Below are 21,892 nucleotides of genomic sequence, written 5' to 3' on the forward strand. Positions count from 1 at the left end.
TAGTGGTCTGTGATTTTGTGGGAGACCAGAGACACCATTTTCAGCACACCATCCTTACTGCCTGTGCAATGAAGACCTTTGCTTTCTTAGACTAATCTTGGAAGTAAACTTTTGGATCATGGGGACTGCATCATCTATGCCCTCTTTGAATGCCTTTGTGTCTTCAGTTAAGTCATTAAAAGGCTTATTGGTTTGAGTTGCTATTAATAGATTCTACTCCTCAATGGCTGGACGATGGATCCCTTAAATTGGCTATATTTATTTTTTTAAGTTTATTTATTTATTTTGAGAGAGAAAAAGAGAGGGGGTGGAGGAGAGGCAGAGAGAGAGGGAGAGAGAATCCCAAGCAGGCTCTGTGCTGTCAACAAAGAGCCCAATGCAGGGCTCAAACTCACAAACCATGAGATCATGACCTGAGCTGAAATCAAGAGTCGAGCACTTAACCAACTGAGCCACCCAGGTGCCCCTAAATTGGCTATATTTAAAAGAAAAATATTCTTTATAGAGAGTTCTCAATTGTCTTATTAGTATAATAACTAGCCTAAGGACTCATTTGACAAGATTAAAGCACAGAAATTAGACAAATTTAATTAGAAATTAAAACAAAAATAAAAGTCCACATCCAATGTACAGTTTCCTAAAATCTCCCTGTTTTAATTTCTCTTTCCTTACAAGATGTACAGAGAGCACACCAGCCTATTCTCTAGGTTCAAAGAATATAGGTTGCTCATGTAAATGCTGAATGCCAGGAAATGAATGTAACAAAAGCACCCAAGACTGGCAGTGAGGTTGGCTTTGATCCTACCTCCCAGGGATCTGTAATCAGGATCTGCCAGCTGTAGGCATTCCTGTGCAATGTCCTTTACAGGTGTACCCTAGGTCCCCCACTGCAGAAGAATTCTTTCCCCTAGACAGCAACAGATCTCTTAAATTATAAAGCCTCTTTTTTCCCCAGAATATTTTACTAACTTTAGAGAGGAATTGGTTCATGAGTATTCACAACCTCCCTTTCACAGAGGAAACAGGACCCCAAATTTCTCCTGAGCCCTCCTACACATGATCTCAAAAGACTAATATCAGGGACTAATAGAAGCCAAAATACTTTATACAAGGGCACAAATCTTTTGATTCTCAGTTTTAGTTAAAAATCCCTCTAATAGAACGAAGCAAATTTAGTTAAAAAGGCAGGCTAGTCCCTTGATATTCAGGCTGTAATCCAGTTCTTTGGGGGATTAGAAACAACGACCTTTGTTTTACAAATCTCTACAAAACCAGAAATGCAACTCTAGAAACAAGTCAAGCCCTCCCATCTTTACTAATCCCCAAACCTTGCCTATTCCTCTCAAAATATTTGTAGATATTATAAACAGAATATTAGAACAAAATTCTCCTGTACTCAAAAAAAAGTAAATTTCTGATAACAATTACCCTGAAATTTGGGGAGAAAAAACACTTTGCATTCTTTCTCTGTCCCTAAAAATTATAAATTTTACCATGTCTTCAAACAGTAAATACAGTCCATCATCACCTGAGACTGAAGGGAAATAAAGGGAGTGTGGGAGGCCTTTTTGAAATAAAAACCGCTAAAATGGCTCTTGTGCCAAGACTCCAAGCACCTCTGATAATAGGCACTTATGCTCTGATCTCCACCTTGGAGAAAACTTGGATACTTACTCTGTGCCTTTGTGATGCAAATTTTCTAACCACCACCACCCCCTTCCACACACCCCCTTCCCTAGGACAGAAGAGCCATTCTTTGAAATACAAACTTTAGAGAATTTTTTATCAGGAAAAAAAAGAAAGAAAGGAAGGAAGGAAGGAAGGAAGGAAGGAAGGAAGGAAGGAAGGGGGAGTTATTTTAAAATTTGGGTCTTGGGGTGCCTGGGTGGCTCAGTCAGTTAAACATCTGACTCTTGATTTTGGCTCAGGTCGTGATCACACAGTTTATGAGATGGAGCCCCACACTGGGCTCCAGGCTGACAGCTTGGAGCCTGCTTGGGATTCTCTCCGCTCCCCCCACCCCCCTCACCCCACCCTCATCCCTCCCATGCCTGCTCTCTCTCAAAATAAATAAATAGGGGCGCCTGGGTGGCACAGTCGGTTAAGCGTCCGACTTCAGCCAGGTCACGATCTCACGGTCTGTGAGTTCGAGCCCCGCGTCGGGCTCTGGGCTGATGGCTCAGAGCCTGGAGCCTGTTTCTGATTCTGTGTCTCCCTCTCTCTCTGCCCCTCCCCCGTTCATGCTCTGTCTCTCTCTGTCCCAAAAATAAATAAACGTTGGAAAAAAAATTAAAAAAAATAAATAAATAAATAAATAAACTTTTTTTTAAAAAAAATGGGTCTTTATGTCCTCTCCACAAATATTAGCAAAAAGAAAGCTGTAAGATTTTGTTTGTATCTGAGTGTCTGTCCATATATGTTGCAAATATGAGATATTTTCTCTACCTCTAGGTGGTATTGTAAAATTAATTTGCAAAAGACCTCTTTTAGTTGGCTTGAAGGCCAGCATTTGCAAAAACTGGACAATCTAAAACTCATAAAGAGAAACTAACCCAAATGTTTTTCAAGTTCATATGATCTGGGAAAATATTCAGTATTAAAAAGCTATTTAAAGTTGTTGGTTTAATTAAAATAGACATGTCTTTAAAGTTATCAGCATTAAGTGTAAAACCTTTATTCCATCTATATTTACTGAAAGTCAAATAAGTTCATGTTATATCTCTGTTGCAAAATTTGTCAAAAGAAAAAAAATCTTCAAATAATCATTGACTTTGTCTAATGCCTCATAATGTTTTGCAAGTAATCTAAACATAATTGTTAAGAACAAGAAAATTGAATAGATGTAAATAAGATAAGAAGGTCTGTAGGTAAACTTTTAAGTAGCTTCCTAAATCTTTTGTAACATGGAACTTTATAAAGTTTTGCTAAGTTAAATGATAAGTTGTAAAATTATTAAATATCTACATCATTTCCAAATAAGACAAAATAATAAAACATTAAGTACTGAACATAGGCTTATCTACTTCTGTCATATTACAGAGAAACTAAAGATAAATTCAGGTCTGTTAATAAACATGGTTTGTGAATTATTGAAAAATCGTACTATGAAAAACCACACATTTCTAGGAATTACAAAATGTATTCATAAATTTGCCAATCTAAAGAATATTGGCATAACAGATAGTTCACAAATTGCTTACTACTTAGTTTTCATTAGAAGTCAAGATTTCTAAGAGAAAATTTGTATAATTAAGACTACTGAAAATAATAAAGGAAATAACTTTGTTTGCAAGGAAAGTAAGAATGTGTGTTTGAGGATAAAAGGAAAAAAAAGAAGCATGAGGAAGGGGAATACATTTTTGTTGAGGGAAAAGAAAATAATTTTGTCCTAAAGTGAAACTGGTTATTTAAAGAGGGAAAACTTAGGACAAAATCTGAATGTAAAATGTTGCAGGGGTGCCTGGGTGGCTCAGTTGGTTAAGTGTCTGACTCCAGCTCAGGTAATGATCTCACAGGTCGTGAGTTCAAGCCCCACATTAGGCTCTGTGCTGATAGCTCAAAGCCTGGAACCTGCTTAGGATTCTGTGTCTCCCTCTCTCTCTGCCCCTCCCCTGCTCCTGCTGTCTCTCTCTTTCTCAAAATAAATAAACATTAAAAAAAAATTTTTTTTAATGTTGCAGAAGGTTTATGAAAACGGAATCTGGAAAGGAATTTCATGTGTGGTTAGTACTGGCTAAGATTAGAATCAATTTAAGTAAGTAAATGAGTCTTAATATTAAAAATACACTGAAGCACAATTACAATTTTGACTTTCTCTTTGGTAAAAAGACAAAGTTTTCTTGAACTATTGGTCTGCTCTTAATAAGAAGTTGTAAACAAAAGTTTTTCTTTGCCTTTAAAGTCATCTGCCTGGAAAACAAGCACTCTGTTTTGCCAAATAATTTCCTACATTGATCAAGTCTGATTACTTAAGAAAACTGAGTCTTAATATTAAAAAAGCTAAATTTTGCCCACAACTATTTAACTTTCTGTATTTGCCTTTGAAATCTTCTATTGTTGATTTGGTTAATTAGATAATTTAATATTGTTTCATAATAATTTATGATCCTATCTAATCAAATGTTCAAATCTTTTCATACTTTTTGACATACGTCCCAAAATGAAATTCTAAAAGAAATCTTTTTTTTTTTTTCCAACGTTTATTTATTTTTGGGACAGAGAGAGACAGAGCATGAACGGGGGAGGGGCAGAGAGAGGGAAACACAGAATCGGAAACAGGCTCCAGGCTCCGAGCCATCAGCCCAGAGACTGACGCGGGGCTCGAACTCACGGACCGCGAGATCGTGACCTGGCTGAAGTCGGACGCTTAACCGACTGCGCCACCCAGGCACCCCGAAAAGAAATCTTTGGACCACAATCTAACTGAGGTGTTCCAGAGCACTCCTGGAACATTTCAAAGATTTTGTGAGAAATTAAATTAAGTAGGCTTATTTGGCATGTCAAATTACATGGGAAGCATTGTCAAATAAGTGATACTAAGCCCTCTTGGGTTATATTTTTGTAGATATTTTGGGTATATTTTGCAGATATTTTATTAAACTAAGTGTTCTAAAAAGTTGTATGAAACCCCTAGAAATCTGGCGTGTTATTATCTTGGAGTGCTGTGTTTCACAGAAATAACCAAATTGTCAATTGCATTGTAATTAAGTCTAATCAGATCTTTAATCATGATCATTTTTTTTTTAATTTTTTTTTTAACGTTTATTTATTTTTTTGGGACAGAGAGAGACAGAGCATGAACGGGGGAGGGGCAGAGAGAGAGGGAGACACAGAATCAGAAACAGGCTCCAGGCTCCGAGCCATCAGCCCAGAGCCCGACGCGGGGCTCGAACTCCCGGACCGCGAGATCGTGACCTGGCTGAAGTCGGATGCTTAACTGACTGCGCCACCCAGGCGCCCCAATCATGATCATTTTTAAATCTTGTCATTTACAGTTACTGTTCTACTCCCATGATGTTGCAATGTGTTTCATCTTAAGTGAGACTCAGAAAAAACTCTGAGTACAAGTTTCTGATAATTTTAAGATCATAAAATTGAACGAGGTAAGAATTTCCAGAACTAGTAGAAAAACTGGATTAAAACAGAGCAAGAATTAATAACTTGAGACTGAATAAAGAAGATCATTGTAATTTTTACAATTTTTGTTTAAAATATCACTGACATTTTTCAATGTTTTGCTTTTCTAGATATAAGGAAACCTTTTCTCTTAAGCTAACTAAGTTAATTTAAATGTAACCTATAGCAATGTGATAAATTATACCTTTGGAAGCAGAATTGAACCATTTATCTTTTCCTCCCTACCGGGTCCCTCCAGAATTTAAAACCTCTCAGTGAGTATTCTTATATTTTCATGGCAATATATTTATTTGCATAAGCTCAATAAGAAACTGTTCTCCTTATAATAAGATTCAACTGGAAACATTGGTTATATTACCAAGGCTTTGACTGGAATGTCATATTTCAGAGAGACCCACATAGACTCAGATATGACCAGACAGCTTTAGGGAGCTAAGGTTGACATGAGGGAGCCAATAAAGCCCCTTGGAAACATCAGCCTGAGTTTCCAGCAGCTTACAAGGTGAATAAACTCACTTCCTCAGGAGGAACCTCGGGATATTTTGGGTACCTCAAGAAGAGAGGAATTAACGCAAATCCACAGGTATTGCCGGCAAAGTCTGATGGCAAGTATTTGACTTGGCTTCTGGTCTCAAACGACTATTAAAAATTTAGTCTAGATACTTGTTATGAAAACTTACAACAGAGCAGATTTTTATTTATTTTTTTAAAGTTTTATTTATTTAAATAATCTCTGCAGTCCTTGTGGTGCTTAAATCCACAACTCCAAGATCAAGGGTTACATACTCTTCCAACTGAGCCAGCCAGGTGCCCCAAAGCAGGCTTGTGTGGTCAACTGCTATTCTTGCTGAGTTTATGTAAATAATCAGGCCAAGTGGGGTTGTTTTTGTTTGCTTGTTTGTTTTTGAAACTAGACTTATTTTGAGAATTACTAATTTGGCTATCTTTGATAGAAATGGGGGTGATTATAGAGAGAAAATAGGTTTCAATAACAGACCTGAGTAAATATTAGATTCTAGTCCTGTCATTATAAACTAGACTAGATCTTGATTTCTTCCAGCATCCTCCAATGCCTGGCTACAACTCTCCAAACTAGTGCTTTCAATTTTTCTCCCACTTCCTGAGTTAGAGTCATTTGAGATCTAAAATGCCCTTTTTTGGGGCGCCTGGGTGGCTCAGTCAGTTGGGTGTCCGACTTTCAGCTCAGGTCCTGATCTCACAGTTTGTGAGTATGAGCCCTACATGGGGCTCCGTACTGACAGCTCAGAGCCTGGAGCCTGTTTCAGATTCTGTGTCTCCCTCTCTCTCTGCCCCTCCCCCACTTGCACTCTGTCTCTCTCTGTCTCTCAAAAATGAATAAACATTAAAAAAATTAAAAAATAAAAAAACTAAAATAAAAAAACAAATGCCCCTTTTCCTGAAGCCCCGCACACTAAGTATGAATAACTTGATGTAAACTTGAGGGAAATCACCACAACAGCTCATGTATAGGCAATCTTCATGCTCTGTGGGCAAAAATATCACCAAAGACATTCAAACTACAAACCAGGAAAATCTGTCACTGGATGCTCTCACACTATCTAAAGAGGCTTCAAGCTTGACATTTAGAAATGCTACTCTCTACCCTTAAAACTCAGAAACTGGTTTATAACTTGATCCAAATATTAGCCATTGTTTTTCTTTTGTTTCCATAGAAATGCCTCTTATTTAATGCTTAATTGCTTGAACCATAGGCCTAACTTTGAGGACACACCTGAATTACCACCTCCTGAAATGAGTTTAACTAAACTGACTTATTGCCAGGACTGGTTCAATGAGCCAGGAGAATCTACCAGCTCAACTTTTAATGTGTGAAATGTCAGGGAAGTTTCAGAGGAGAGAACTACAGGGGCCAAGAGCAGACTGCCCCAAGATGGGCCACTTGGGCATGAACATTATTTTGAGTTCAAAGCAGTCAAAACCCTGAAAATCCAGGAAAAGCTCTTTGTCTCCCTCTCAACTGCTTGCTTGCAGGAAGAGAGCTATAAATTAGATTCCTCTTTACCTAAGAAACTTATCTGCATAACAGGACAATCTTTGTTTTCCAAACATCTCCTTTCACCCTCCGGCTAATGCTTTTCCTCCCCTTTGTATCCTCAGACCCCCACCCCTCCCCTTAGCTCATATAAAGCCTCATGTTGCCTGTCTTTGGAATTCCATGTCTGTGTGGACTCCCCATACATACAAAACCAAACTTGATTTTCTCCCATTAATGTATCTCATGTTAACTTGGTGATTAGTACAGCTAGAAGGACCTTGAAGAGCAGAAGAAATTCTTCCCACCCTCCACAGCCCCCACCATAGACTTCTATCATATCACTGGTAACTCTATTTCATTTACTTCCATGTATGTCTTCTTTTGAGACTTAGAAAGCATTTTATTTGCCTTTCATTCATAGGACCTGACCCATAGTAAGTACTAAATAAATGTTAGTAGATGAAATCTCCCCTCAGCCACCATGTGGCATGTATGTCCCTTTTTCTCCTTGCTACTAAGAGCCCTTTTGGGGCTGTTTGTGGCCAGACTGCTGGGTTTCATTGCATGAGGGTGGATGAGGTAGTCTGCCCTCTGCTATCAGCAGCCATGATCAAGAATGTTTTGTCCACACCTAAGGCCCAGTTTCCCAGTCCCAGGATGCCCAGTTGAACCTGAATTTCAGATAAACAATGAATACAGTTTTAGTATAAGTATATCCTATTAAAATTGTACGAAAGCAAATTTTACCACCCCAAGATATGCCTTTTTGGCACATTGATTACTCTAAGTTGGTTATTTTTAATAAACTGCAGACACAAGAGAAGCTCTGAAAACCAAGTAGAAGTCACCTTTTTGCAAGAGATATTTATATGTATAAGGGAAATCTCCATTTATAAGGGTATCTGCCTCAATACTAGGAAGGAGGGGTGAGTCTAATTCTCTAGAAACTGTTATCAATGGAGAAAGCTTAGATATAAACCTACAGAACAACCTTACCCTTGAATATGGTACTTTCCCCAGGGACTTCCCATAGCTGACCCCCCCCCCCATCTTTCGTCTTTAGCTGGAGATGGTATTTTGGGTGTAGCTTCACCTTTTCAGGGAGTTAGTTTTCCTGGGTTTTTTTCCATGTATATAGGAGGTATATATGTTATTAAACTTTTCTTTGACTTTCTCCTGTTAACCTGTCTTAGGTCAATTTCATTCTTAGACCAGCTAGAAGAACTTTAAAGGGTATAGGAAATTTTTTTCCCTCCTAACACAATAGTTGAGATTATACATAGCCCAAAAATGTATTTGTTGCTTACATATATCCATGGTTCTTATATATTTGTTAATTATATATATTCCAAAAAATGTATTCTGCAATTCAAATTTAATTTGGTGTCATGTATTTGTATTTGCTAATTTGGCAAACCTACTTTCCACCAAAGGGAAGTGGCTTCTGTCTAATGCTGAAGGCACTGGCACCCTAAAGAAACTCACCCAGCTGAAGCTGCCATACCATCTTGATGTGTTCCTGAAAGCTGGATTGAATGACCAAGAAAAAAACTGCTAGATGGGCCAAAACTGTGTGAGCTATGTGGTGACTTTGCTGGAGTCAGCCATTTCAGCTGTGTGGGCCTCTTCCACTGCTCCTCATGCTACCAGTGTTTTACCAAAGTTTCCAGGGAGTAACTTTTTCAGTTACTGTAGATGGGCCCTATCTCTCCTCCATGCTCAGATGCAAATCCATGGGAGCTAGGCCAGAGAAAAACCTGAAAAACTGCAACAGCAGCATGTTAGAATTGTATCTGCCCCACTCCCACTGAGGGGCAGGGATCAGACCATGCTCTGGGTCTCATCAGGTACCCGTTCTTTCCCAAGAGGCTCTTGGCTTTCCCACACAAATGGATTCCAGGTAGTCTGCCCCAAGAGTTCCCCTGCCACAGATTATATGTGACAGGTTAGGACAGGAAACACACACAGGGCACTTTATCCCATCTCTAATTCATTTGCCCCTATCTTGAGATTCCATTAGAAAATGAGAAAATCTGTCCATTAGGAGTGGGGCCATGCAGAAGGTTGACAAAGAACTCCTCCCCCACACCTCATCAGATATGCAGGAGAAGGAAAAGAAAGGAGGGAGTGGGGAGGAACCCATGTTATTAGATAAAATGATATAAAATGATGGTTGTTTCCATAGCTAGGAACAGATTTTGGCAGCCATGGCATAGACTTAGGAGTTCCTAAAAAATCAGAACTGAGAAACTGGAATGAGGCAGGTGGCAAGGGTAGAGAAAGGGAGAATTTTATTCATTCTAATATTATGCTAAGGTCCTTTCCTGTCTCAGGGTATTGACAGTATTTTCTCAGGAAAGGGAGAATCTCCAAAATGAGAGGGTTCAACCACCTTTTACTCTAAGATCTTCCCACTCTACCTCTGGTAGGATTAGTTTTCAAAAAGAAGAGGCCACTTAACAAAGCTACTAAACAGTCCTGAAAAGCCCCACAGCTGCTGCTGTCTCAGAAATGACAGATGCACCTTTCATGATCCACATTTTATGCCAAATGCATGAAAATTCCTCTTTGACTGCCCCTCCCCACAGTCTTGCCACCCCCTTCTTAGTCCTACTGGATCTGGCCCATCCCTCATGGTCCCTTTCCCATTCAATGCCGTGATCTTCTCACCTTGTTATTTCTTGAGCCATTGATTCAGGTGAGAATGATCAAATCAGAATTCCTGGCTGGGCTGGGACATGCACCTCCAGCTGAGTGGACCCACTCTGAGTTTTTGAAAATTTCCAGCTTGTGTTTACCTATTTCATTGAAAGCCTGCTCTAAAGTGTACATAGTCGATGCATTACAAAGGAAGGCCAGCGTGAAGGACTGGAGTGGATAGCTAGTTTTGTTGCCATGGCAGGGAAAGGAACTTTACTTGACTGATGAAAATTTGACTCAAAACGAATGCTAGGTGAAACAGTCATATTTCCTTTTGTCTTTTTTTTTTTTTTTTTAACTTTGTTGAGAACCACTAGAAGAGGAGTAGGGAATGGGGCTGATAGGTTCTAACTAGAATGCTGAATCCCAGTGATTTCTCTAGATTAAATCATGCTATCTGCAGAAAGATAGCAATTTTCTCATTGTTGCAGCACCTCGGAAACACTAAAACAGCAAAGTTCATTGAATGCCTATTTTGGAGCCAGGCTAGGGGGAGATGGAGAGAGACAAAGATAAAAAGACACACTCCACATCCTCCAGGAGCTTACAAGCTAATGAGAGAACCAGGCATGAAAATATGGACATACTGTGGATCAATGTTTATTACACAACGTGGTCAAAGTGTGGCACAAATGCATCCCTAAGACCCTCTTGAAAGGAGGTTTGAAAGGTCCACTATTTTCATAATCATACTAAGACATTATTTGCCTTCTTTCTTTGTCAGTCTTTCACAAGTTTTCTAGAGGCTACAGGATGTGTGATAATACAAAGCAATGTATACTTATGTATTCTTGAGTTTCAAAAAAATTCTCAGTCTTGGGGTGCCTGGCTGGCTCAGTGGGTAGAGCATGCAACACTTGATCTCAGGGTGTGAGTTCGAGCCCCATGTTAGGCATAGAGCTTACTTAAAAAAAATTCTTGGGGCATCTGGGTACCTCAGTCAGTTAAGTGTCCAAATTCAGCTCAGGTCATGGTCTCACTGTTCAGGAGTTCAAGCCCCTCATCGGGCTTTGTGCTGACAGCTCAGACACTGGAGCCTGCTTCACATTCTGTCTCCAACTCTCTGCCCCTCCCTGCTCATGCTCTCTCTCTCTCTCTCTCCTCAAATATAAAATAGAACATTAAAAATTTCTCTTTAAAATTCTCAGTCTCAATTTCTTTTAAAGAATCCTCCATTCTTATTTTGTTTTAACTTTGTAAGTAGTCTCTCAATCCAACATGGGGCTTGAACTCACGATCTCAAGATCAAGAGTTGCATGCTCTTATTGACTGAGCCAGCCAAGCACCCTCTCGGTCTAAATTTCTAATACAACAATATCAGCAGTAAAACCCACATGTAGGCATACCTGATTTTATCGCATTTTGCTTTTTGTGCTTTGCAGATATTGGGCTTTTTATTCATTGAAGTTTTGTGGCAACCCGGCATCGAGCCAGTCTACCACAACATTGTTCACTTTGTGTTTCTGTGCTACACTTTGGTAATTCTCACAATATTTCAAACTTTTTCATTATTATTATATTTGTTATGGTGATCTGTGGTCAGTGATCTTTGATGTTAGTATTGTAATTGTTTTGGGGGCTCCATAAATTGTGCCGTTAGACAGCAAACTTAATCAACAAATAGTGTTCTGACTGCTCACCAACTGGCTGTTCCTTCATTTCCCTCCCTCCTGTCAGGCCTCCCTATTCCCTCAGACACAACAATACTGAAATGAGGCCAACTAGTCACCCTACAATGGCCTCTAAGTGTTCAAGGGAAAGGAAGAGGCGCGCATCTCTCACACTACATCAAAAGCTACAGATTATTCACCTTAGTGAAGAAGGCATGTCAAAAGCCAAGATAGGTTGAAAGCTAGTGCTCTTGTGCCAGTTATAAATACAAGCCCAGTTGTAAATACAAGGGAAAGGTTCTTGAAGAAAATTAAAAATGCTGCTCCAGTGAACACACAAATGATAAGAAACCAAAACGGCCTTATTACTGATATGAAAAAAGTTTAAGTGGTCTGGATGGAAGATCAAACAGCCATAACCTTCCTTTAAGCCAAAACCTGTTCAGGAGCAAGGCTCTAACTCTTCAATTCTATGAAGGCTGAGAGGTGAGGAAGCTGCAGAAGGAGTAGAGGTCGGTTCATAAAGTTTAAGGAAAGAGGCCGTCTCCATAACATAAACTAACTGCAAGGCGAAGCAGCCAGTGCTGATGTAGAAGCTGCAACAAGTGATCCAGAAGATCTAGCTAAGGTAATTAATGAGGGTGGCTACATTAAACAACAGATTTTCTATGTGGACAAAACAGCCTCCTATTGGAAGAAGATGCCATCTAGGACTTTCACCGCTACAGAGGAAAAGTCAATGCTGGGATTCAAAGTTTCAAGGGACAAGCTGACTCTCTCGCTAAGGGCTAATGCAGCTAGTGACTTTAAGTTGAAGCCAATGCTCATTTACCATTCCAAAAATCCTAGGGTCCTTAAAAATGATGCTAAATCGACTCTGCCTGTGCTCTACTAATGGAACAAAAAAGACTGAATGACAGCACATCCATTTACAGAATATCTTAAGCCCGCTGTTGAAACTTACTGTTCAGAGAGAAAAAAAATTCTTTTCAAAATATAACTGCTCATTGACAATGCATCTGGTCACCCAAGGACTTCTGTGGAGATGTACAATGAGATTAATGTTGTTTTCATGCCTGCTAACACATCCATTCTGCAGCCCATGGATCAAGGAGTAATTTTGACTTTCCATTACTTAAGAAATACATATCAGGGACATCTGGGTGTCTCAGTCAAACATCCGACTCTTGATTTCAGTTCAGGTTATGGTCTCAAAGGTTGTGAGTTTGAGCGTAGCGTAGGGCTCTGTGCTGACAGTGCGGAGCCTGCTAAGAATTCTGTCTCCCTCTCTCTGCCCCTCCCCTACGCTCATACACGCATGCTCGCTCGCTCTCTCTCAAAACAAATGAATACACGTTAAAAAAAAGCCTTAAAGAAATATATTTCATAAGGCTATAGCTGCCATAGACAATGATTCCTCTGATGAATCTGGGCAAAGTAAAATGAAAACCTAGAATCGAAACATTCTAGATGCCACTAGGAACATTCATGATTTATGGGGAAAGGTTCAACTATTAACATTAACAAGAGTTTGGAAGTTGATTGGATCACATTGAGGGGTTCAAAGACTTCAGTGGAGGAAGTCACTGCGGATGTGGTGGAAAGAGCAGGAGAACTAGAATTAGCGGTGGAGCCTGAAGATGTGAGTGAATTGCTACAATCTCATGAGAATACTTAATGAATGAGGAGTTGCTTGTTATCGATGAGCAAACAAAGTGGTTTCTTCAAAAATATACTTTTGCTGAAGATGCTATGAAGATTGTTGAAATGACAACAAAAAATTTAGAATATTGCATAAACATAGTAAAGTAGTGGCAGGGTTTGAGAGAACTGACTCTGATTTTGAAAGAACTTCTACTGGGGGTAAAATGCCATCAAATGGTATGATATGCTACAGAGAAATCATTCATGAGGAAAAGGAGTCAACCAATGTGACAAACTTTATTGTTGTCCTATTTTAAGAAATTGCCACAGCCACCCCAACCATCACCAACCACCGCCCTGATCAGTAAGCAGCCATCAATATTGAGGCACAACCCTCAACCCGCAAAAAGATTAAAAGTAGCTAAAAACTCAGATGATGGTTCGCATTTTTTTTTAGCAGTGAAGTATTTTTTAATGAAGGCATAGACATGTTTTGGACATAAGGCTATTGCATACTAAATAGGCTACAGTATAGTATAAACATAGCTTTTGTGTGTGCTTCATTTGACTCACTTTGTTGTACCATTTGCTTTATTGTGGTGGTCTGGAACTGAATCCACAATATCTCTTAAATATGCCTCTATGCACAAATTGAGATCCTCAATAATTTTTAAGATTGTGCAGGGATGCTGAGACCAAAAAAATTTAAGAACTGCTCAGACTTAATGTATCATCTACCATTATATGGTGTCCTCATTTCTTATTAATGCATTTTATTGGTTAAAAATTATTTCATCTATTTCACAAAAATTACTGAAAGCTTTCTTTGTATCCTTATTTTCTAGCACAATAGCTAATTATTAAAATGTCTGTGTGTGTTTTTGTGTGTGCCTGTTTGTGTTTAAATGTGTCTTCTGAAGCAGCACAATGTGGACTTCATTTTTCATTTAGCCAACAATCAGCAATAGTTGATGCATTTGTTTTATGTTCCATCAACCCTATCTCACTTGTTATTACTTTTGCTTTCTTTAAGTGTATGCTTTCTGTAGTATACCTAAAGTCTTTTTTTAATCAGACTATAAACTTCCCTCATCTGTCCATCTTTCTGTTACTTCAGCATCATATTTTAAAGCAATTTTTCCTTGTACTCTCTAATTTTACTATTAATAGGATGGTACTAAGAAAAATGAAATGTTTCAATTTCCTTCCCTCCAGAGACGAAAATGGAGCCTAGTATGTAACATGTCTTGGCAGCATAAAGCCCCTGATAAAATGATGCATATATATCTTGGAGTTCTGTCAGTATGTAATGTAATTTCCCACTTGAATTTTCTTTATATATTTTTTTCTATTTTGTCCTCCATAACCTTGAGCTCTAGCTAGCCCTCAACTCTTGTCAAGTCGCCACTGTTTCCTGGATGTGAACTTCACAGCTGTGAGCCTTTGTTGATAAATTATTTCATCTCCTCTGGGTCTTAAATTGTTTTCCCTTACTCTGAAGTGAAAACTCACCAAGTGTTTCCACATACTGTACTTGTGGCCATAAGTCAATTTCTCTTAATCTTGTGTGAGCCCCCAACTCCTGCCCTCAAACCATATTCATCCTCCCAAAACACAGATACCCATTCTTATCCTAACATTTAAGTGGTTTTTCTTGGCTCTGTTGGTAATTTGCAGAATTTTGGGTTTGCTCTGTGATGAGAGAATTTTTATGGTTGGTTAGTTTGTTTTTTTAAGTTGAAAAACTTAACAATAATATCTCTCAAATTCTTTTTTGGAGGATTGTTCCTTACTGAGTTCTTGCTGCAGACATACCAAAGTGGTTATTTCTATATTTCTGTGACACATTCTAAATTACTAGGGGGTTTTCCCCTGGTCCTTTGATTGTTACTAGATCCGTCTTTAGCCGGATGTAGACCTTGGGGGGCAAATTTTGCTTCAACAATGCTAATTCCTTCTGTTTCTGGACCAGGTCTCCTCTCCTTTGCATCTTTACAGTTCTTGTGCCTCTATAGCATTTACAAGACCCAGTTTAATAGCTTAGTGCTTTTTTTTTTTTTTTTTTGGCACTCATTATTTCTTCTTTATTTGCTGTTAAAGTAATAAGTGTACGTTCCGTTGCACTTGCCTGAGAGAGAGTCTTGAACTGGTCTTGGGTTTCCCGCCATCTGGGTTCTTGCTGGCTTGCATTCCCCTTTGATGTTGTAATACTTGTTCATTGAACTTGAGTGTGGGGCTTATAGGGCTTGTTTGCTTCCCCCCCCCAAATGTGCACATTTTTTTCTTAAGCTTATTTTTCTGTTTTGTGCTGTTATTTTTAATTGCTTCCGACTGGGAGGTGGGGCCAAGAGTGAGATTTGGCTTGAATTTGGCTTGTTTTGCTATTACTCACATTTCCCCAGAAGCCCCGCACACACTTTCTCTCTGCCTTTGACGTACCACTTTTGAACGGCCGTTGATTCTTGGCATAAATGGTGTTAAGAGGAAGATGGGCTCTGGGTAGGGATGTTCAGGAATCCAGTCCTGTACAGTCATGAGCTTGGCCATCTGGAAGTCTCTTCTTGCTCAATGAAATGGAGTAAACATTGTCCATTATGAAATCCACCACACAGGCTGCCAGGGACGAATGGGATCCCACCCAAAGCCAATCGCTGCTCTGACAGGGAAATTGGCTAGCACTGCCTGAGACTACTCCAGCCTCCCCGTCCCTGATGTCACAATTCAGAGGCTGCTGCCTGACTGGGAGGTTGTAGAAAGCTCTGTAGGTTCTCTCTGTGTGTCCTACAGGGCTCCTCGGGCCAGGTCTGTGTCTGATGGCTTTTATGAAAAAATATCTCCCCCCCATTCTGGGGATCTTCTTGGCCTACTACTACTATTCTGCGAATGAGGAATTCAGACCAGGTAAGTACCAATGTATCTAATTCTGGAGGAATAGATAAAAAACATAGGGGTGGCTGGAGTGTTTCTGAGGATCCAGATGAGTTCCTGATCCCCAAAGTTGCTGAACAAGAGGAACCCTGGGGTGGGACTGTATTTCTGTGTCTTCTAGACATGGGCTATGGGTAATAGAGTATGGGGAGGGGTAATCATGTAGCCAACAGATTGCCAAATAGTCCATGCTTTATTTGGCACCCTTAATGGAAAGTAATTTCAGATTCCTTGCAAAAATGAGGGTAATTCCAAAATTTACAACACAGCCAGATAATTGGGCTCCAAGGAGAGACTGATAAGTGGGAAGCAAGAAAGGATTCTGGAATTGATGACTAAATAGAAGTGAGAGAAAATCCCTGGAATCTCTATGAGCACATGTGTTTTGATGACTTTTTGGGTTTTATTTCAATTGAGCAAAATTGGATGAGTCCAGAAATGTCTGGAACTCTAGTGTTTTAGCTGAAACCTCTGTCAATGAACATTTTTAGAAAGGACAGCAAGAAGGCTTGTTTTGAGCAATCAAGTTAAACCTCCATTTCAGAGCATGTTTATGAAACTTGAACTGTTCCTTCATTGATTTATACAGTTTGAGAAAAGTTGATCTGGGCTCATAACCTTTAGACATTGAGATAAGGCTGCCCACATCCAGAGAGGAAGGAATATTGCTGCCAAATTGGGAATGGTCCTCACTTCCTTTTGGTTTCACAGAGATGCTCCAAGGAAAGAAAGTGATTGTCACAGGGGCCAGCAAGGGGATTGGAGAACAGATGGCCTATCATCTGGCAAAGATGGGAGCCCATGTGGTGGTGACAGCAAGGTCTAAAGAAAATCTAAAGAAGGTGAGGGTTCTGTGCCCACAGACACATGTACTCTCTCATGTCCAGATGTATTGTATATACTCACATACACATGCCAACACACAGAAGCTGACACGTCCATACATAGATGCAAACACACACACACAAACACACACACACACACACACACACACACACACAGATTCAAACACCCACAGGAATATAAAGATAATGCATTTAAGTATTCAATCCCATGCACACACATACAGACACAAAGTTCTTGGGCTACACATGCTCATAGACATGCCTATTCACCCATATTTATACATGGAATCACAGATATATAGATATGTGCTCAGATACCAAAATTCTAGTACCTACTCACAAATTCACATTCTCATCCCCATGCAGACTCAGACACATGTTTTCTCATATACTCAGACTCACAAACCTAAGGCTACAAAGAGTCACAAACCTAGGGCTACCCACATGGAAACAAGCATCCATACCAATAACGCATTCAGATACATCTATTTACAGAAACTCATAAGCACAAGCCATGAACTTAAACCCCAGCACAGGGATGATTTACTTAACTTACAGCCTAAGACAAAGATCATGTCAGGTTGCATTTAGCAACACACACACGTTCATTGAACTCATGCTTATACACACATATCCCTACCATTTCTTATCAAAACAGGTTTGTGAGCGGTTTCTCACTTAAACCCCCATTACTTCAGAGATTGCTCCCAAAGTCTACAGCCAAGACTGACGCCATTGTTGCTGTGTCCCCGCAGATAGTATCCCATTGCATGGAGCTTGGAGCAGCCTCAGCACACTACATTGCTGGCACCATGGAGAATATGACCTTCGCAGAGCAATTTGTTGCCAAAGCTGGAAAGCTCATGGGTGAGGCTGCTCTCCTCCCTCCTCTTCTTGACTTTGCTCTAGGGGTGACTAGGGAGCTTTAGGGAAGGGGGGAGGTTGAGAGGAAAGGTATCACCCCAGACAGTTTCTCTCAACACAGCCATCTCTTGCAGGGGGACTAGACATGCTTATTCTCAACCACATCACCAACACTTCTATGAATCTGTTTAGTGGTGATATCCACATCGTGCGCAGAAGCATGGAAGTCAACTTCCTCAGTTATGTGGTCCTGAGTGCTACTGCCTTGCCTATGCTGAAGCAGAGCAACGGAAGCATTGTTGTCGTGTCCTCGAAGGCTGGTGAGTGGGGCAGGGACCACAATGGAAGGTAAGAGTAGGAGAAGTAGCAGGGATGGTGTTGGGGGCTCTGCAGTGAACGTGAATTTTTGTCAGTTTCCATGCAGAAAAGTAACACAATATAAACTAGAATTTTCAATGTTCACAGTGGGAAAAATTATAAATAAATAAATAAATAAATAAATAAATAAATAAATAAATAACACAGTGATATTAAGCAAAAGCTGATTAACAGTTGACCCTATACATAAATAGGCAGACATATGAATATGAGGCTTGGGTGTGTAAACTCAATGAGAAGCACACATCCTGAGGAAAAGAGACACGGTTAAAGAACAAATTGGGTCATAAGAAATGGGGGGCTGTTAAAGGTAGATGGGCTACAAGATCCTTGGGAGTAACAGAGAAAGAGCAGTAATGCAGAGTGCCCACGAGAAGCTTGGTGGTTTGTGACCTAGAAATGGAAGTCTAAAGGGGCTTTGGGAGACTGCGGAGGAATAGCCCATTCTGATACTAAGGGAGAGACCTGGTCATGATGGATAAACATGATCTTGCTTCTGCCATGACCAAGAACTGTAGGTTGGTAAAGTTCGTTGATGATACAAAGGTAGAACTGAGACGTGAAATATTTTAACATACAGTTGTCTGATAAGTGGATTAAACTAAGGCTAAATGAAATAAAGAACAGAAACAAGCACATCACATCATTAACAGATCTGCCTATATTGGGGATGTTCTCCAAAATCGGAATTTACTACCTTAAAAGTTCTATTTAAACAACGAACAGGGTAGGGAGAGAGCGTGTACAGAGAAATATTCATGAAGAGAACACTGTGACCAAGAAAGGTCCTTGATGCTTTGGATGGTGACAGTATCAGAAGTTATCACCAATAAAAAGCTAGAGAGTTTCCAGCTTGAGGGATTCCTAGGCCCACTTTTCTCATGCATCCAGGAGAGAAGTCCCACACGTATTTGTTGATTAGTCAGAAGGATGTGACTGGAAGGTGCAAACACCACGATTAAAATGAGCCATTTAAAAGTGGTTCCTGTAAAAACAAATAACAAAAAAACAAATAACCTGAAGACTTTGTAAATTCTTAAATATTTCCCAAACTATTATTAGGTTATTACTGTAACTAAGAACACCATCTATGTTGTAAAGAATTCTATTTCCTGGACAGGAAAGGCCTGCATAGTGATGGGATAAAAGGGCAGTGTGTCTGTGCTACCCGCCAAACAGAGTGATTGATATGCATCCCTGTGCTTCCCAGACAACACAGACTCCCCACCCCTCCCCAGACACAGCCTCTCTCCAGGCTGAAAGGAAGGGAGAGCTTCCGGATGCATACTGAGTGGGAGGGTGCTGGGCACATCCCCAATCCATCCTAGGGCATTGGCCAAAACCCTCACATCAGTCATGGTGTAGGTGGCTTTAATGATTTTAGTTGATTAAATAATATATCCACTCTAGGCAAAGAGTGTTCTTGATCTTTGGCTAGAGAAATTTAACTTTCTATAACGTACAGAGAGTCTTAATGTTCTCAGAAAGAAAAAGAATTATTGTAGGAGCCCAAGGGCATGATGAAAGTCTGATAACCTCTTCCTCCACACCTCTTCCATACCTACTAAATGTCGCTTCATAATGTTTGTGGACTCAGAGGTGGAAATCTAGTTGAACTACTATCCTTCATGTCTGCTGTTTGTGTAGCCCAAAAAGTTCAGCCTGTTTGCTTTGAAGCATGTCTGTGAACTTGCAAAGTACAGACGCTTTGCTTTCTCTCCCTAACTGAAGAATTTTTCTTTCCTATGCTGTTTTTTAAACATTCAGCAAACATGGTCATTAATCCTTCCTTAAAAACTGAATTCCATAAACATGGGATGCTAATCCTCAAATAGATCCTAAGGTCAGCCAAAGAGTTTGGGGATGAATTTTTAATCATTCCTTTCAGGGAATACATTAAGTCCCTTATTGAATTATGGTGATAAGCAATTGTTGTTATCTCCAATGCATTTCCAGGTACTGCAATACATAGAAATCCTATACTTTTAATACATTCTTTAAAGCCTCAGCTTTAAATATGCTTTAGCATCAAAACAGTATTGCTGCCTCTGGGAATTTCCTTACAGTCCACATCTACCCATCATTCAATACCATTTGGGGCACCTACTGATCAAGTTTCTATGGATATACAATATCTAGTTATTACACTGATTGGTCTCCCCTCCTTCCACCATATGCTAGTTTGGCTATAAGTTGAGCTACTATAACAAACACCCAAATCAATGCTAGCTTACACAAATCAAAATTTATTTTTCTCTCATAAAACAGCCTGGATTAAGCAGTCCAAGGCTGATATGGTAGTTCTGCTCCCACGAAGTTGTCCAGGAAACTCTCTATCTCAGAACCATCATCCCTGGGATGTTATCCTCACCTGTGTGTCCAGGATGGTTCACTAGCACATCAGAATTCTAGCTAGAGAAAATGGAGAAAGAAGAATAAAACCTGAAAGTTGTATACTTCAGGGCTCCTGGGTGGCTCAGTCAGGTGAGCATCCGTCTTCGGCTCAGGTCATGATCTTGTCGTTCATGAGTTCGAACCCCACATCAGGCTCTGTGCTGACAGCTCAGAGCCTGGAGCGTGCTTCAGATTCTGTCTGCCTCTCCCCCACTTGCATTCTGTGTCTCTCTTTCTCTCTCTCAAAAATAAATAAACATTAAAAAAAATTTTTTTAAAGAAAGTTGTATACTTCTCTTCTGCCACAGCTGGCTGCAATTGTGGTCTTTACTCAAAGTGGATTTGTGTCCAACTGAAAACCAGTGTCTATAAAAGACACTGATGTTGATAAACAACTAACAGTGTCTCCCACATCATCCGTGCCAAGATGCATACAAGACTAGAAGGCGGTATTCCCTCTAGGCCACCCCATGTGACTACTGCATACCATATACACACTCCAGATTCCATCTCTCCAGATTCAAGATCCATCATGAACACAAAACCCCTTCCATCAGGCAGCAGTACAGGAGGCAATGGGGCAAGAATGTCGAGATGGTATTTGTGAAACAAAGATATTAATTCTCCAATGCAACTGGAAAAGAAATCACTGGTTTGGGCAAAGAACATTTGAAAACATCTGGAAAAAGTTTATCTGCCATTAATCAAAATGGGTCTTCTGGAGGCAGGTTCAGTTTTCAAAAAGTAAAGGTCATTCCATTTTCATGCCCCTTGGCTCTGTGAACCCTGTAACGATGGCCCATCACATCAGTAACACACGTGACAGCCAGAATCCAACTTCTAATGCTGCTTCTCCGCCCCTCCTTTATCATAGACAAACTCTGTGATTACCTGCCTCTTTCTCCTCTTAAGAATCTCACTTCACATGAAGTTCTTTCCAGCTATCACCAGAGCCCTTTAAACATTTCCTCTTCCTCTAATCTACTACATTTTGGAAAATTACCTTTAAAATTCTACTTCCTCCCCACCCCTTTCTTTTTTGGCTCTCTTGGTGATACAAATACTACTAACAACAGTTATACTAAAAATACTAACCATACTGGACCAGGATAAATGTAGGGATATTAATTCTTCTATATCAAGAAAAACGTTAAGACATATTTTGAAGTGCAACTAGACATAACAAAAGACTGAGTTTCTTTAAATATTCAAAATGAAAAACTAAAGGAATAAGAGAACCCTGCCAATAAACTGAATGCTCAGACCTCTCATTGAGAGCTCCATAAGGGTCTCCAGTTACCTATTCATGATTCTCCAAGTAAGTCCTCTTTTAAAATGATCAACTTTCTGTATATATTTTTTAAGTCTTATTCAAA

At 39.8% G+C, this 21,892-nt stretch overlaps 1 protein-coding gene across 9 annotated transcripts in view; it reads left to right on the plus strand.

The window, feature by feature from the left end:
• Positions 1-21,892, plus strand: part of HSD11B1 (hydroxysteroid 11-beta dehydrogenase 1) — a 50,637-nt gene that overhangs the window by 5,859 nt on the left and 22,886 nt on the right. For 4 of the 9 annotated variants that reach the window (XM_040446343.1, XM_040446344.1, XM_040446336.1 and 1 more), the window contains 4 exons: positions 15,895-16,008; positions 16,747-16,877; positions 17,636-17,747; positions 17,879-18,064. In XM_040446343.1, the coding sequence (XP_040302277.1) occupies positions 15,921-16,008; positions 16,747-16,877; positions 17,636-17,747; positions 17,879-18,064 (517 nt within the window). In that variant the 5' untranslated portion in view covers positions 15,895-15,920. Of the gene's footprint in view, positions 1-11,235; positions 11,332-15,872; positions 16,009-16,746; positions 16,878-17,635; positions 17,748-17,878; positions 18,065-21,892 lie in introns of all 9 variants that reach the window. The other 5 variants (XM_040446337.1, XM_040446341.1, XM_040446338.1 and 2 more) reach the window with 3 other exon arrangements.

The sequence above is a fragment of the Herpailurus yagouaroundi genome, unplaced genomic scaffold (assembly GCF_014898765.1).
Source record: "Herpailurus yagouaroundi ecotype Mexico unplaced genomic scaffold, PumYag 195, whole genome shotgun sequence".
Taxonomy (NCBI): domain Eukaryota; kingdom Metazoa; phylum Chordata; class Mammalia; order Carnivora; family Felidae; genus Herpailurus; species Herpailurus yagouaroundi.